The sequence below is a fragment of the Notothenia rossii genome (genome assembly GCF_949606895.1).
Source record: "Notothenia rossii genome assembly, chromosome: 9".
In the NCBI taxonomy this organism is placed as follows: Eukaryota; Metazoa; Chordata; class Actinopteri; order Perciformes; family Nototheniidae; genus Notothenia; species Notothenia rossii.
In genome coordinates, this window is record NC_136907.1 from 58318266 (window position 1) to 58336919 (window position 18654).

The 18654-nt window shown below is 43.7% G+C and overlaps 1 protein-coding gene across 10 annotated transcripts in view; it reads right to left on the minus strand.

Annotated features, from left to right (window-relative positions):
* Positions 1-18654, minus strand: part of astn1 (astrotactin 1) — a 474928-nt gene that overhangs the window by 287229 nt on the left and 169045 nt on the right. For all 10 annotated transcript variants that reach the window (XM_079652095.1, XM_079652090.1, XM_079652093.1 and 7 more), the window contains one exon: positions 14629-14766. In XM_079652095.1, the coding sequence (XP_079508221.1) occupies positions 14629-14766 (138 nt within the window). The remainder of the gene's footprint in view (positions 1-14628; positions 14767-18654) is intronic.

An 18654-nucleotide genomic window follows, 5' to 3' on the forward strand; every position in this document is an offset into this window, starting at 1 on the left:
TTCCCCGGCGGAGCATGAAAGAGGAGCCCCGACCACCAGCCGTCTCAGCGGGCAGACCCGTCCCAGCCCCGAGGAGGAGGTTTCCTGGAGCAGCTGCCCTTCCCTCCCCACCATCACACGGCCCCATCCCCGCAGCCCCGACACTTTCCCCCCTAGCTCTACCTTACCCTCCTGTTTTTATCTCTCCCCAGGGTCCGGCCTACGCTTCTGGTCGTCCGGCACCACGGGGGGCTCCTCAGACGTCAGGGCAGGATTGCTGGCGGTGCGGGCAGCCCGGCCACTTCCGACGGGAGTATCCTCTCATGGAGGTCAGACAGCTGATTCGGGTTGCAGGACCGCCAGTTGCCGCCCCCGATTTGGAAGGGACGTACCGTATACCGGTATGTATACAGGGGGGTACACACCAGGCTCTGATGGACACGGGCTGTAATCAGACGATGATCCATCAGCACCTGGTTCGGCCTGGGGCATTGATTGAAGCATCGTGGGTGAGGGTGAGGTGTGTGCATGGGGATATTCACCAGTACCCGGAGGTGACGCTGGAAATTTCTTATAAGGGGAAAAAGCATAGAGTCAGGGCTGGGGTTAGCACTCGCCTTACGCACCCTCTGATTTTGGGAACGAATTGGCCGGGGTTTGCTAAGCTAGCGGGGGCTATGGGGGTGCGAAATGTGAGTTGTGTGCTGTGTTTAGTGGAGAGTCGGAGGCGGCTGACGACATCGAGGGGGAAACGGACACGGAGGGGGCCGCGGAGGTCCCTCTGGACCCGCTGGTGTTTCCCGTGGAAGATTTCCCCCTCGAACAGTCGAGGGACGAGACCCTTCAGCACGCATTCGGCCAGGTGTTGAGTATTGATGGCTCCCAGCTACACCCAAACGCAGCACTCACTCACCCACACTTTACGGTGGTTAGGGACAGGTTGTATCGTGTAAGCCGTGACACACAGAAAGGAGAGATAAATACCCAGTTGTTGGTGCCAAAAAGCCGTCGGGAAATGGTTTTCCAGGCGGCTCATTATAACCCCATGTCAGGTCACCTAGGGTACGACAAATCACTACACCGGATAATGGCCCGATTTTATTGGCCGGGCATTCGCGCAGATGTGAAGCGGTGGTGTGCATCTTGCCGTGAATGTCAGCTGGTTAACCCGCCGGCCATCCCCAGAGCGCCTTTGCGCCCGTTACCATTGATTGAGGTGCCTTTTGAGAGAGTTGGAATGGACCTCATCGGGCCATTAGACCGGAGTGCACGGGGATATCGCTTTGTACTAGTCCTAGTGGATTATGCAACGCGATATCCCGAGGCAGTGCCGCTGCGTAATATCTCTGCAAAGAGCGTCGCGCAGGCACTGTTTCACATTATCTCCCGAGTCGGGATCCCGAAAGAGATCCTGACTGACCAGGGCACACAGTTTATGTCACGCACACTACGCGAGCTGTATGAACTATTGGGCGTCCATTCAATACGGACTAGTGTTTACCATCCGCAGAACGACGGCCTGGTGGAACGGTTTAACAAAACACTAAAGAACATGGTTCGTAAGTTCGTTCACGAAGATAGCCGTAATTGGGATAAATGGCTAGATCCTCTGTTGTTTGCAGTGCGGGAGGTGCCCCAGTCCTCCACGGGATTTTCTCCCTTTGAGCTGTTATTTGGTAGGAAGCCCCCGGGGTGTTTTGGACCTAGTTAAGGAAAACTGGGAGGAGGGTCCAAGCACCAGTAAGAACGAAATACAGTACGTTATGGACCTGTGAGCAAAACTCCACTCAATGGGGCAGATATCACGGGAGAATTTGCTCCAGGCTCAGGAACGTCAGCAGCGCCTGTACAACAGAGGGTTGAAACTGAGACAATTTTCACCGGGAGATAAAGTGCTTGTATTACTCCCATCCTCTAGCTCTAAATTACTCGCCAAGTGGCAAGGAACCTTCATGGTCACACGACGAGTGGGGGACGTAGATTATGAGGTGGTGCGTTCTGACAGGGGGGGAGCAACACAGATTTACCACCTTAACCTCCTGAAAGCATGGAGGGAGGTGGCGTCGGTTTCTCTGGCCACCACGGTGATTGAGAGAGATGAGTTTGGACCAGAGGTCATTAAAAGCAACAAAGTAGCCCCGGTCTGTTGTGGCGACAATCTCTCACCGGGCCAGAGAGCAGACGTTGCTTCGTTGCAAAGGCAGTTTGCCGACGTGTTCTCTACGCTGCCAGGGCGCACCTCTCTCATACACCACCGCATAGAAACGCCCCCGGGCGTAGCCATTCGTTCACGGCCCTATCGGCTGCCTGAACACAGGAGGAAAATTGTTCAGGCGGAGCTTCAGGCTATGCTAGAGATGGGAGTGATAGAAGAGTCCACCAGTGACTGGTGTTGCCCCGTCCTGCTGGTACGTAAGTCCGACAGGTCAATCCGGTTCTGTATGGACTACCGCAGGGTGAACGAGGTGTCCAAATTTGATGCTGATCCAATGCCCGGGTCGACGAACTCCTGGATCGGATAGGCACTGCTCGCTTTTACACGACGCTGGATTTAACCAAAGGCTATTGGCAGATTACGCTTTCTCCAGAGTCTAAGGAAAGAACGGCCTTATCCACTCCGTATGGTTTATACCAATTCATCACACTTCCTTTCGGGTTGTTCGGAGCTCCAGCCACCTTCCAGCGGCTCATGGACCGGGTGCTGCGTCCCCACTCTGCATATGCTGCTGCTTACTTGGATGATGTCATCATTCACAGTGAGACATGGGAGCAGCATATGCAGCAGGTGGGGGCGGTGCTCGAGTCCCTGAGGCAGGCGGGGCTCACGGCCAACCCGAAGAAGTGTGCGGTTGGACGGAGGGAGGTACGGTATCTGGGGTACCACTTGGGCGGCGGGCAGGTGCGGCCACAGATAGAGAAAACAACCGCCATTTCAGCCTGTCTGGTGCCCAAGACGAAAAAAGAGGTCAGGAGGTTCATGGGGCTGGCCGGCTACTACAGGCGGTTCATCCCGTCCTTTTCGGAGCTGACCAGTCCCCTGACCGACCTGACCCGAAAGGGTGCTTCAGATCCGGTCCAGTGGACGGAGTGGTGTCAGCTGGCGTTTGAGAGGGTTAAAAAAGCCCTCTGTGGTAAGCCGCTTCTGTATTCTCCTGACTTCTCTCTCCCTTTTGTGTTGCAGACCAACGCCTCGAACAGTGGGGTGGGGGCCGTTTTGTCCCAGCACGTAGAGGGGGTCGACCGCCCCGTACTGTACATTAGCCGTAAGCTCGCCCAGAAGGAGGTGAACTACAGTACGGTGGAAAAGGAGTGCCTCGCCATACGGTGGGCGGTCGGCGCCCTGCGGTACTACCTCCTGGGGCGCCCTTTCACCCTCTGGTCGGACCATGCCCCGCTCCAGTGGCTCCACCGCATGAAGGATGCCAACGCTCGGATCACTCGGTGGTATCTGGCGTTACAGCCTTTCAACTTCAAGGTGATCCACAGGCCGGGTAACCGGATGGTCGTGGCTGATTTCCTCTCTCGCTCGGCGGAGGGGGGGGGGAGAGTCAGCTTGCGGCCGGCGGGATCCCGGCCTGAGTCGGGCGGTGGGGGTATGTGGCAGCGGGGTGTGGTTTCATGCTTGAGTGAAGGGAGTGGCTCGGCCGGAGGCCAGACAGCTGATCGGAATCAGGTAATCAGTGCGGGAAGAAAAGCATGTCGTAACCTGGTTCTGTTCTGTTATGCAGTAGGCGGGATCCTGGAAGGTCGCCAAAGGACCTGTGAAGTTTCCCACCCGGGCAACGTTTGAGACCCGTGCATATTATTGTTTGGAGTTAATAAACGCCTGTGTTCCACCAACCTGCTCTTTCCGTCCCGATTTGAACCCTGTGTGATCGGAGAGGCTCACAGTGGAAAATAAGTATTTGGTCACCTACAAACAAACAAGATTTCTGGCTCTCACAGACCTGTAACTTCTTCTTTAAGAGCCTCCTCTGTCCTCCACTTGTTAACTGTATTAATGGCACCTGTTTGAACTCGTTATCAGTATAAAAGACACCTGTCCACAACCTCAAACAGTCACACTCCAAACTCCACTATGGCCAAGACCAAAGAGCTGTCAAAGGACACCAGAAACAAAATTGTAGACCTGCACCTGGCTGGGAAGACTAAATCTGCAATAGGTAAGCAGCTTGGTGTGAAGAAATCAACTGTGGGAGCAATTATTAGAAAATGGAAGACATACAAGACCACTGATAATCTCCCTTGATCTGGGGCTCCACGCAAGATCTCACCCCGTGGGGTCAAAATGATCACAAGAACGGTGAGCAAAAGTCCCAGAACCACACGGGGGGACCTAGTCAATGACCCGCAGAGAGCTGGGACCAAAGTAACAAAGGCTACCATCAGTAACACACTACGCCGCCAGGGACTCAAATCCTGCAGTGCCAGACGTGTCCCCCTGCTTAAGCCAGTACATTTCCAGACCCGTCTGAAGTTTGCTAGAGAGCATTTAGATGATCCAGAAGAGGATTGGGAGAATGTCATATGGTCAGATGAAACCAAAATATAACTTTTTGGTAAAAACTCAACTAGACGTGTTTGGAGGAGAAAGAATGCTGAGTTGCATCCAAAGAACACCATACCTACTGTGAAACATGGGGGTGGAAACATCATGCTTTGGGGCTGTTTTCTGCAAAGGGACCAGGACGACTGATCCATGTAAAGGAAAGAATGAATGGGGCCATGTATCGTGAGATTTTGAGTGACAACCTCCTTCCATCAGCAAGGGCATTGAAGATGAAACGTGGCTGGGTCTTTCAGCATGATAATGATCCCAAACACACCGCCCGGGCAACGAAGGAGTGGCTTCGTAAGAAGCATTTCAAGGTCCTGGAGTGGCCTAGCCAGTCTCCAGATCTCAACCCCATAAAAAATATTTGGATGGAGTTGAAAGTCTGTGTTGCCCAGCGACAGCCCCAAAACATCACTGCTCTAGAGGAGATCTTCATGGAGGAATGGGCCAAAATACCAGCAACAGTGTGTGAAAACCTTGTGAAGACTTACAGAAAACGTTTGACCTCTGTCATTGCCAACAAAGGGTATATAACAAAGTATTGAGATGAACTTTTGTTATTGACTAAATTTTCCACCATAATTTGCAAATAAATTCTTTAAAAATCCTACAATGTGATTTTCTGGATTTTTTTTTTCTCATTTTGTCTCTCATAGTTGAGGTATACCTAGGATGAAAATTACAGGCCTCTTTCATCTTTTTAAGTGGGAGAACTTGCACAATTGGTGGCTGACTAAATACTTTTTTGCCCCACTGTATTTACCAAGGTCGACCTGTGAGGGGTTTTCTGGAGCAGAGACCTCCAACGGTCACACGTAAATTACCTGAAGCTTTTAGCGGTGTCCCTCACCCCAAAAACGCCTTCTGCCTTTTCTCAGAGGATGCCGTGTCCTCGTGGGGATGGACAATACGAACACAATATCGTATGTAAACCACCAAGGAGGTTTTGCGTTCTCTCCAGTTAACATGCTGGCACGCATACTGATCCTGTGAAGTTGCGGTCGCCTCCTCTCCCCGAGAGCGATGCACGCACCAGAAGTGAAGAACCTCGTGGCAGACTTGCTGTCCAGAGGTGTATCACCATTTGCAGACTAGACTTCACATCCAATGGTTGTGAGTCAGCTGTGGGTGTGTTGCGGCCGAGCCGCAATAGATCTATTCGCATCAAAGAGAAAATGCTCATTGTCAGCTGTTCTTTTCGCGATCTTAACGCACCGTTTGGCGTGCTCGTGCACGTTTGGCCTCCGGTCCCCCTGTGCGCGTTCCCACCCCTGGTTCTGATAACCCCAACTCTGGCCGGAGTAAGGGAACAGCACCACGCATTGATCCTGATAGTTCCGCACTGGCCTGCAATATACTGGCTGGCGGAGATTTATCAGTTGCTGTGCGGTCAGCCGTGACAGCTCCCCCTACGCAGGGACATTCTGTTTGTGGCGGGGGGGACGATTTTTCACCCACACCCGGAGTGTCTCGTCCTGTGGACCTGGCCCGTGAGTGGTATAATCTGAATACAGTGGGTCTCCCGCAGAAGGTGATGAACACTATTCAGAATGCGAAAGCTTCCTCCACTAGGTCTCTTTATGACTGAAAGTGGAGGGTGTTTGAGGAATGATGTCTTGGGAAGGACACACCTCTTTTTCAATGCCCTGGCGGAGTGATTTTATCATTTCCACAGGACTTAATTGAAAACACAAGGTCTCCAGGTCACTGCTGACCTTATGGGACTTGAAAGTGGTTTTAGATGGGCTCGCTCGTACCCCATTTGAACCTCTGGAAGACGCTGTCATGAAGCACCTGTCACTGAAGACAGTGCGGTTACTGGCCCTGACATGTGTCAGTAACATTCATGCGCTATCTGTACATCATTCATGCACTTAGTTCGCCCCAGGGAAAACTAGAGTGTTGCTGAGGCCCAACCCTGCCTTTATCCTAAGGTGGTTGGTTCAGGTGCCCCAATTGACATTGAGGCATTTCCTTCGCCGCTGTGTCCCTCCATGGAAAAACAGCCGAGTTTGCTATGTCCAGTCCGTGCTTTACGCACTTATATGGATGGATCAAAAGAGTTTCGTCGTAATGACCAACTCTTTGTGTCCTAAGCTAACCCTCAGAAGGACAAGCCTGTTACTAAGCAACGGCTCTCTCACTGGATTGTGGAGGCCATTGCTTTGGCTTACACGAGTCAGGGTCTGCAGGCACCTTCGGGTTTGCGTGCTCATTCGACTCGTGGCCTGGCTACATCCTGGGCTTTGTTCAAGGGTGTCTCCATCCAAGACATTTGTGCAGCGGCGAGCTGGTCCTCGCGGGAGCTACAATATCCCATAGTGAGACATCGAACGGAGTGTTATGAATGAGAACTATAGGTTACCTGCCTAACCCCAGTTCTCAGAGTAACATGAAGTGAGATGTCTCACCAGACGGCCCTCCTTGCTATGGTGAAGCGAGAAGAGGTGCTTATTTTGAATGACGCATGCGGCGTAGCGCAAGCTACTTATAGGGGGTGGATTCCCTGATGCTGACGTCAAGATCACCTGCCAATCAGGATTGGCGTAATGAGATTGATGCTTCTGTTTGCTCCGCGGATGAGGAGCATCCCATAGTGAGACATCTCACTTCATGTTACTGGGGTTACGCAAGTAACCTATAGTTCAAATACCACATTTGAACTGGAAATATGGTGGAGTAAAACCGCCTCTTCTTGGACCAAGGTTCCTCTGTTTGGTCCTGACTGAGGTAAAACGGCAGTTTCACACCTATCATTTTGTCTTGAACCAAGCTGAAAACCAAACAATGTGTAATATTAACTATCATATAAGCTGTGTTGCACTTGTCATTTTTAAAATAACCCTGTTCTGCTGGAGGTTAATCTACTCCACCGCAGATGGTTTGAAATCATGTCACAAATATTGAATGTGCAAGTCACATTGGCTTAGTTAGCTATTGTGCATGGATAGCACTAGCCTGTACAGACTTATGGAGTGTTCAGTTACAATCCCTGTACTGTAATTCGTAGTTTGGCAGCAATAGAAGAAAGGCCCCACCACCACTAATTGAAATCTAAAACCCTGACACTACAGAAAGTGGAAGGAAGGATTTGAAAGAGATAATTAGGTTTCCTTGAGCACAATTCCTTCATGAACAGTTCCCTTTATACCACACATGGTGTAGGTTATAATGTACATTCTCCTTAAAGAAAGCTAATGATTGTGAGTGAAATTCAGAATTTAATTAGCTGTGCATCACTGTCAGCAATATGCAATTAGGTTTCATCAAAATGGATATGGCATTCCATTTCTTTAGATCACTGTTCATGTGTCTGGGAAGCAGAAAAGAGGAACTGTCACTACACTGCGTCAACATTCTGCTTTTAATGACATTATGTGACACAGTGCTCTCTTGTTCTCTTAATGAAGAGATATCTATTCCCATGAATTACAAATACCTTGTTTGAATGTTATGTGCAATCATCAAGAGAAAAGCTTTAACTGCTCAGCCAGATTGTTATGCAAAGTAGCAGATTCGGAGATAAAAAGTACTATGAAATCCTGGTCCAACCTTGCTTTGAGAGGCTGTTTTGGTGGTTTCCCAACAACTTTTAGAAAGGTCAATAAGCAGATCATCCAACAAAAAGACTACAGTACAATTGTTTGGGATTGGTTGAGATGAAAAATAAACCAGGGGGGACCTCAGTGTTTTCCTACAGAATGTAAATTGGTTATTCCTGCAGATTAATAGTTCTCCTGACGATAAAGAATAACTTGTATAATAGCATTGCCATGAACCTTGTCTTGGTAAATAAAACATTGACCTCTCAGGCATTCACATGTTTTTTCCCAACTACCCGTACCCCCTTGCTTCCCCATGAGAAAATACAGTGAGTTTCGTCCCCTTTCACAGATGTTATCTTATAAACCAATTTTTCTTTTATAATTGCCCATTGCTTTGTTGTCATTTATTCAGAGGGGACCTATTGAACAGAGCCTCGGCAGATGATGAAACTCACAGCAAGAGTGAATGCTAAATTATTTGGGAACTGCAATTACAGTCAAGACACATCCACCAATCGTGTGCTACACAATATACCAATAAATATCACACAGAACCAAAACAGCCATATTTGGTGTCTTTTTTTTGAAGCTTTTACAAGACTAATTGCATCTGAAATGCAAGCCTTATTCTCCTGTTAGATGTAGACAACAATTCAGTCACCTGTATCATTTGCTTTGAAAGCAGAGATACATATTTTGGCAGGGGGTTTCATGCCTTAACCATAGGGCAATTAGTAGAGACAAAACAGGATATGAGGGGCGAGATAAATGATCATGATAAGTCGCAAAGGGCTCTGGGGTGAACCGTGAACATTGCAGTTCACATTCTGTCTATTATCTTTCATCTTAGGCGCGTCACTATACTAATTGTGTGTTGGACTGTGAGCAATGTAAAAATGCATCTGAGTGAACAGTACTGTGATTGAAGAGATCCAGCTCCATTGTACACTGACAGAGGAATAAAGATGCTACACTACTGATGGTGAAGATGAGATGTGTGTTAATCACCTTCTGGTAAGAAAAGAACAAATATGCAAGCTTAAACCAAAGTTGTGTTATTTAATAAAGAGTTATAGCATTTAACAGAATCAATCTTATTTCCAGATGGAAAGGCCAGAGGCAATGCACTAGTAGATACTAGTACCAGGATCGTTATGAGAAAGGAATAAAAAAGATGCGAAGTGGAACAGCCAATTCAATTCTACATCACGGCATATTGAAGATCGGTTGCTAGACAGGGGTTAAGTGATGATAATTTGTCTGATAATGGTCACAGTGGCACCTGTCTGTCTGTTGAATGCTACAGTAGAGAACAAAAGGAAGCCATTATGTGTATTGAAGGTGGGAAGAAGCTTGGGAGTGATTGCCGATGCTTACATCAAACTGAAACTGTGGGAAAAACCCAAGAAAGAAAGTAAGTTATAATGTATATAATTGTATATAATTAAATGAGAATTAATGATACATTTAATACAGCAAGATGTACACAACATATCCATATAGACTGGTCCAGACGCCAACTGCATGAACATGCTAGGTGTAACATGGATAACAGTCAGGGAGTCACGAAAATAAATAGGAATCATGGACTGTACGCTCTAATCCAAATGTCTGAACAGCATTTAAGCACAATTTAAAAAAGAAATGTGTTTAAATACATGTGGCGTGTGATATAGCATGCATTCCTCTGATTTTATGCATGTGTATACAACTCCTATTATGCTTAGGCATATATTATGGGTCTCAGATATAGAAAAAAATATAGAAAACATGTCTATGATGTGTTTTGCTCAAAATACCAAACAGATCATGCATTTTAGACATCCCTCATACCCCTCTATTTCAGCCCTGTTAGATAAGTGCAGGTTTGGGTCCTTAGCTTGAAAAAAAAAAAGAAGAGGGGGAGCTTGTGCCTGCTTTGAATTATATGAGATACAGCTAAATGCTGCCGTGATTAAACTCCATCATGTTCCATACCACATCAAGGATTATTTCTGAAACAGTATGGAGCTCAAATGCTTTTTCACTTGTGGGTTTACGACAAGGTGAGTTCCTTTTTTTATTTCCTGCTGTTTTACACATACTCTCTCCAGTAGAGTTTTGCTCTGAGTGTTAGCGATGCTTGCTAATGTAAACAAAGGCCATATTATGTCCAAAAAATGTCGGGCATTGTTTCTGATAGCAACGTTTATGATAGTGCCGTGGGTCCACATTACTGATATAACGTCATATCGGACGCAAATCTGGATCAGCTCCGTTGTACCCCCGTTTTTAGAAATTTGGGTACGGAGGGTTTTGTTTTCTGACACTTTGTGAGTTCACATATGTACTGTATGTATAAGAACAAGTACATTTTGCATGATAGGTCCCCTTTAATGTTGTTTTTCTGTTTAAAGGTATCATGTATTGGTGCCTACAAACATCCAAATACGATATGCACCAAACCTCATTTAACAAAATTTTAATTAAAACGTAATGACAGCCGTTTCGTTGTTTTGCCACCTTAAATATAATCTGCTCAAACCACATCCACACAGTCATGATGACGCTAAACTATTAATTGGCTGTGACATTGCATCTATGTGAAATTATCTAATTAGTGACAAACAATTAGTTTATATCTGATCCGACTCGCTATCAGTATCCAATTGCCTTGTAAATTAATCAAAATTAGCTTAATCATTTTCAAGTTTTTAAGGTAAAATGCCTTTATGGAAATGTTAGATTTGTTTTGTTTTTCATTTTGGAATATTTACTGTTAATTCTACTGCCCTAAAATAAATGATATCCATTTGCAACAAGTTACAAACACATTTTAATCAAAATAGAAATAAAATAAATGAAACGTCTATGCATAGACACAATTCAAATGAAATGGCATTAAGCACTATCTGCAATATATTTAACATATTGGTTCTGAGAGCTGTCTGCAGCTGAGGAGGTAGTAAGCTTAAATTATACAGGCACCATTGACATGGATGGCAAACAATGAGAGGGATATAAGTACACGTGCGCCTAAAAAAACAGTATAAAGAACCATTAATTCGACCCATCTGCCATTAAAAAGAACCACTGAAGGATGAAATGCCTCGTTATACCCTGCAATTTACTTGCAGATTTGCATTACTTCAGAAAGACAAGTACAAATTACCGTCAACAAGTGAATTCAAAACATATCATTCAATGTAAAGGTATTTCTAATGATGCATGCTTTGAATGGTGTTGATAATCAAATTATAGGAGATGTAAATGTGTGACTCAATTTGCCTGAAGACGCAGTGGTCAAAAGTCATAACGTTTCTGATAACTGCATATTATCTAACAACTTAAAACATAGGAAAAGTATAGAAAACGCTAACATGGTTGTCAATATACAACCCTAAGGTGATACTACAAAAGAACTAATAAACGCATTGAGAAAACAAACACTAAAGTTGATTCTTCATTCAGTTCAAACGGCCGTTAAGTCAGCTAATCAAGGGGAGGAAGATCAGGGCTCATTGCTATTTATCCATCTGCCGCGGAGCAAGACAAAGTGACAAATGATCATCAAACATGGGGTAACGCAGCTCATGAGCAGAACAAATCAGCAGCTACGAGATGCGTTTGCAATGTTTCCTCTTGGCCCTTGGGGGAAGCTGAAGAGAGCGTTTATCAGATCCTTGATCAGAGGGAAATGAGTTATTTACACAGCGTCTTGAAGAAAGCTGCCAAATGAAAATAAAATGTTGCAAAAGAACGGGGAATTGAAATGTGTAAACACGGAGTAGGGGGGATGGAAGATTGCAAAACCATGCCCAAAACAGAATTAATTGACAGTGAATGTGATGTAGAGGGGCACGCGTACGACTACTACGTATGGTTTTAGAATGAACAGAAACAAATATTATTAGTCTGTTTTGTTACTCTATAATATATCATCATTTTCATTGAATACTTTCCCACTAAAACACTACTTTTTTCAGCTGCTTACCCAGAAGTATTTTAACTTGTTTTAGCACCTACCATATTTACAATGTTGTTTTTAAACTATTCTGTATCTCTTTTATGCATGGTTTTTATGAATCTGTTATTCCATTATGTGTATTTATTGTGTTCCTTTCTGTTGTCTTCTTATTAAGTGTTAATGAAGATGTAAAGCACTTTGAATTGCCTTTGTGCCTGAAAATGTGTTATATGAATAAATGTACCTTACCTTACCTTGAGGAAATCACAATATTGGATTTTTGAAAGAAATAAAACGACTGCTGAGTGGTCTTAGAAACACAGCTCGTGTGTTTGGCCATGGTAAATGAATCCCTTCAGAAGTAATGCGCCCACACAATTGAACACCATGCCAAATTGCGGCCACCTAGGGAGAAAACGATGGAGTAGGGACCGGGGACCCCGGGGGCAGCCACTATACGATGTATAATGGCTGTAAAAAAACTGTAATCATCCCTGCTATAAGCAACATCACATACTTATTTTCATGATTGGCTTTGGAAAACAACTACAAGAAAAGTAACATTTATTCCTGGTCTGCTTTTTTTTTAAAGTTTTATTTTATTGTAATCTTATTGTAGGACAACTCACTATCTCACTCATCCGAAAAGGTCTGAAATTAGCCCCTGGCAGGGACAAAATTAACTTCTTGAGTGCCTACATGCTAATGAGACAAATGAGGGGGATCATCTGAGTGAGACTAATTTCACCTGACATTATGTTCACAGGGCAAATAACCAGCGGTAAATTATGGCAGGATCTGACACGGTTGCACACACTACAGTAACTTGTTGAGAGGGCATGTTCCAGCATTCACTAAAAGACAAATCCCACTACTAATTACATTAACGTACCACTTCCCCCAAACTAATTCCGTTCACACAGACTTTATGCTACGGCATAATGCTGTCAGACCAGATGCAGTCACGTTTACTCTTTGGTGATTCACGATGCTGTTGAAAAAGTTAAGTTAGATGATAGTGTATACTGTAGCTCTGTCTTCCGCTAAGTTATAAATAGAAAGTAGTATACCCAATAACAGCAATCACAAATTGGACCAGGAATGACATCTTTCCTAAGTCACCTTCAGAGGAAATCATTTGTTAATGAAAAATATGGAACAAGTGGATGTCACTAATATGTATGTGAACGACTGTTGAAGCCTCACATTTGGAATTTCCATAGTCTTCCCTTTGTTTTTTTCGACCAAGAAGTGACAATGTTTGGATGGATGTGTTTGGGGGATACGATTTGCCCTATTTCATTGTCTATTTTAAAATACATTGGTGTGAAATTAACAGGATAAACATTGTGCTGGATTTAAAAAGACTAGCTATTGAGGCCAAAATGCCTTTAAGAAAATGGTAGGGGACATGATGATGGAAGAGGTGAGATGGTAAAGGTCAGGTTGTTGAGGGCTTTGTAGGTGGTGATGAGTAGTTTAAAGTCTATTCTGTATAAGTAAGTATACTTTTTTTTACTATTTTGTATAAAATGCATAAAAACCGATGTAATGTTATTTTTGTCAGCATCTACAGTACCAACAGGCAGTCAATGAAAATGCATAAATTAAGCTTAACAGTCAATTTTTCTGCGTTGTTCTACAAATACTCAAATACTTTTGATTTCTTTCTGATAGGAGATTTGGAGCTGGGGCACAGCCACAGTTGGCCTCGTGGTAGCATTATAGATGAATGGTAAGGGGATCCTTAACAAAGAAAGGCTTTATCTGTTGAAACATCCAGAGAGTATTCAATAGACATGCACAGATCGTTACATTTCCCTTAACTTCATCCCTAGTTTTTAACATGTCCATCTTGATATGACGTGGTCTTATTCTGGATCAAAGTTCTGGAGTGCTAGCAAAGCAAAATAGCTAAATAATGATGTTGCTTCTCCAGTGCAGTTCAATACTGCAGCATTGTTTTGGCTCGCTTACGGCTCTCTGCAGCCCAGACACAAACAGAGTCGTTCCACAGTGAACAGATTTTCATTGGAGGAGTTATGAACCGTTTAACAACCACAATGCTCTTCTTGGCTTTGAAATGCAGAGCAATTCTTTCTTCTCATTCTTGTTTTTTCCACTCTGGGTTTTCTGCGTCTTTATAATTGATTTTGTGTTGAGTTTTATTACCCTGAATCATGACCGCTAACACCTCGGCATCAACCTCACATGGCTGCTTAACACTCACTGCAACAATTGTAAATCAACACCAAACGATGATTAAGTGAGAATACAAATCAGTGAGACGGTAAGAGAGTATCAGATAGATTCCAGAGGATGATGGATGAAAGAGATGATCGTGAGGAATATTTATCGAAAAACCGATTTGTGCTTTCTTTGTCTTGTGAGGCTTCATCAAAAACCAAACAAAGTGGGCAGAGATTCCTTTCTGTGCAGCTTTAGTACAGCTCAGTTTAATGCAACAATCAGCAAGATTCTACCCTGCTTCACAGCCTCATGAAAACCTTTATTTCATTAGCGGGGGCTTCTGTCATCATGTCTCAGGAATGTCCTCACAGGAAAGTAAGAGTGGTAAGTGGTACCAGTACATGTCATCTCACCTTACGTCCACCGCATCCTCCATGACTGTCATGTCCGTCTTGCACTTTGCTGAAGGGTTGATGGCTAGCTCGGCGGGGGGGATGACAAAGCTTTTACTCAACGGCAGCCACATCCCTTCTCCTAAGGTATATGTGAATCTACAGAGGGAAATAAGGGCGAGTTAGACAGGTAAGGTCACAGGTTTTAGCTCTAGTTTGAAATAATACAATAAACTAGGGTAACTTAGTATAATGCAACAAAGAAAAAAAAATGTAGAAATCACTGGTACACTTTTTGGAAGAATCACCACATCAAACTTGTTGTGTTGTTTTTAATGGGGCCCTACAATGCTATCTGGAGTGTTCCCTTTCCTGTAGTGTTTTACAAAGGTTTTTGTGCATATAAATGGTCTGCAAATGCTAAAATCCTTAAGTTCATGCTAGAGGGAGTTTCTCTGATCAGGTGGTATATTTTATGGCAGCCTCTGCCTAAGTGTGAATGGGTGAACACTGCTCGTATGTAAAAATGTATTGAGGGGTGGACAGACGGGAAACGTAGAAAAGTATATTCAACATTTACAGACAGACCAAACCAAGCCCAATACTTAACCTCCATGGCGTAGGTAAAAAACTACGACAAAATAACTCACACTGATCTTTATGTGTAGAAATGTAAGCAGTTCCCCTTTACGTAATCTACAAAGGAGTACCGTAATTTTCGGACTATAAGCCGCGCCTTTTCCCCCATTTTTCGACCCTGCGGCTTATATAACGGTGCGGCTAATCTATGGATTTTTACAGCTAACGGCCACTAGGGGACCTCCTAAATCTATGGGTTTTACAGGTTACAGTCCACCACCTTTAACTCTATGGGCTCTATGGCCGGTCCGCGGTGGGCTCCAGCAGGAAAAGCTGGAGGCCGGAAAAGAGTGAGACAGGTAGCGAGCAAAAGTAAAAGTGGAACCGAGAGTGGTACGAGAGAAGGAACGAGAGCAAGACAGACAGACATTACGAGAGCGAGACAGTTTGTGCAAAGGTGTTAAACGTGCGCTGGGAGCGCACCGTTTAAGTTTGAAAGTTGAAAAGTTTGTGTGTCTGAAACGTTATGTGATACAGTACAGTTTACACAGCACAGTACATGTTCTGTAGCTACTATTGCACTAAATGCTAACACTTGAATACGTTATGCAAATATGCAACTTGTTTGTTGAAATGTTAATAAATCGGAGCTTCCTCAAACAGCCATCTCTTTCCCGACAATTCCCTCTGTGCACGAACCCTTACATATGGTAATTAAACATTAAAACACCTGCGGCTTATAGTCCAGTGCGGCTTATATATGTACACATCATTCAATTTGGCTGCTGCGGCTTATATTCAGCTGCGCCTTATAGTCCGAAAATTACGGTACTTTTCCTGTAGTGCAAAAACCACCACCGTGAGACGTCATATTATCTACTTGTCAAAGATAAATGTCTTTGCTGCCTCAATGCTTTAGGACAATGGCGTTGAGTTGCTTAGAGGGTATGTATATTACCTTTGAGCAAAGTTATCCTTTTTGCATAACTCTTTCTTGAGCAGAAGGACACTGTGTGCTAATGGACGCAATGCATACCAAATGAGAAACCCTGACAAAAAAGGGCCAATAAGAGCTTCCCCTGAGACCAAACAGGCCCATAAATCTGTAAACAACAGATGTCTGGAACAAAAAGCTTTAAAACTATTCTTTGGTTGTGAGTCAATGAATATCATCAATCTTTAAACACTTTGCAGATGAAAAGTAATACTTCCGACTTTAAGCCAAACCGAGCACGCTGATTAACATCAAATGCATTATTACTACTGATAAATTATTCATGAATACTTTTAGCACAATGGAATGGAACTTGTTGATTCAAATGGTTAACAACCATTTTTTTATGCAGACTAAACACATTTCCTCCTTCACCATTGAATTGAATTTGCATTAAATGAATTGCCAACTGAGCATTAGGAAAGGGCAGTGGATTGTGGGAACTGCATATTTACCAATCACTTTAAGAACAGACGGATTAAACCATTGTGGAAATAGAACACTTAATTACATCCACCCAATTACTCCTCCTTTGTTTCAAAGTCAAGTGTCCTGTGGATCAGAGTGCTGCCTTCCTTCCATTTATTATAAAACACTTGGTTCCAGCAAGTAATAAGCAGTCCAAACAAATGTAATATTTCCATATTATAATTTGAAAGGTGTTACCACTTCTCCAACGAGTCACTTCACGGGAAATGAAAACCCCATTGAAGCAGTATGACGTATATGTGTGACCACAGGACAACTTAGCGGACGCTAAGCACCACTTCATAATGGACATCTAGGGACTGGTGTGCTGCTTTATGACCTATGGTTCACCTGGAGAGAAACTGGAGGAGCATAACACTAAGAGTTCCTGTGAGAAAACTGTTGTCGCGTGGAAAACATGTTTGCAGTCCTTAGAGGAATTCTCCGTGGTTAATATCGTGCGAATGGCAAACACTGTGTGATTGAATGCTGACTTTAAGCACTTTTCTCTTCTTACACGTGATAAATGTGCCTATCCTTGTTTTTTTCTTTGTTATCATTTATTCTCTATACCACTGTGATTCTAATTGCCTAATTGACTCCTGTTATTTTATGGTAATATGCTTGCTGATATTCAAGGTCTCTTTCCGGCGCCTGGAGCCGACAGGGTTGCTCGGCGAAGTTCAAAGCTTGAGGCTGAACCATTTGAATTAGGATGGATAGCTGGGTTGGAGCAGTCTGAGGACAAAGACATTTTAAACTGCACGCCTGGACAGAGTGAGAAGCAAAAGCCTCCGTGCAAAAAACATCCAAGCAGGGAGGGCAATGTATCTTAGAGATATTAGTACGATGGCAGCCTCCTCCTGTCTGTTCATAAAATAAACACAATGCTTACAGTTGCCAGATAAACTCTATGGGTTTCCTTTTTATTGCAAGCAGTATCAACTACTGTCTTTTGTTGTTTTTGCTGCATGGAAATACTTGTAATGAAGGCAGTAGCACATTTCCGTTAGATCTGCTCTGTCTCAAGCCAGGAAACAAATTATTTTGGGATAAAATACAGTTATACACATTGTTAGAAAAATCTGGCACACACAAGTGTTCTACTGTTTGTTTCTTTGTGAACTGGATACCAATGAACATAGCAAAGACCTTCTTGACAACTATATTTGCTCTTCTTAAGGCATATTTACTAACCCTTACCCATGTCATGAAATACTGTAACGGAGTTAACACATTACACAAATCTTGAATTATTAAAGATGATACATTTTGTTTTCATTCTTAAAACAGCATAACAGATTTGTTGCCCCTTGATGGCAGGGGAACGAGGTGTAGAACCATAATGTCATTATTACGTTAAAAAGGTTGACATTAGAAAGGTTTTAGCCAACAGTTGCATATTTACTCTGCACATCACTGTTTGCATTTTTGAAGAGTTTTTTTATTGCTACCAGAAAAATAATATATTGAAAAGTCAGTTTTGGGTCTCAACCACAAATAAACAGTTCAACATTTTTGTACAGGGGCTAAATCAGAAAATAGCTAACAAATACAACATATTTGCACACCTTTTTATACGGATGTAGTGATACCAAAAACTCACGGTACGATAATATCACGATAAAAAGTCCAAGGTACGATATTTACCGCGATATTGAAAAATAAAGGGAAAAATGTGAATGTTTTTTATTTTTATTACTTGAATTTGTTTTTCTTTATTAAATAATAAATCTGATTTGTACAGCATTTTAGGAGGATAGTAGTATTTTAAAGTGTCAACAATATCATGATCAGACCCTGCAATAGAATAAATCAAGTTTCCCTTTAGTTTTTCGAGTAACTCCACTCTAACTCACTCAGCACCATCAAGTTTATCTTTTAGGAATATGAGCATGTCCACATTTCCAGGCAGAAGCTGGGATGTTTGGGCGTTTACAATATCCCCTACTGTGGAAAAAACGCTCTTGCTTGGTACTGATGTTGCTGGGACAGAGAGATATGCT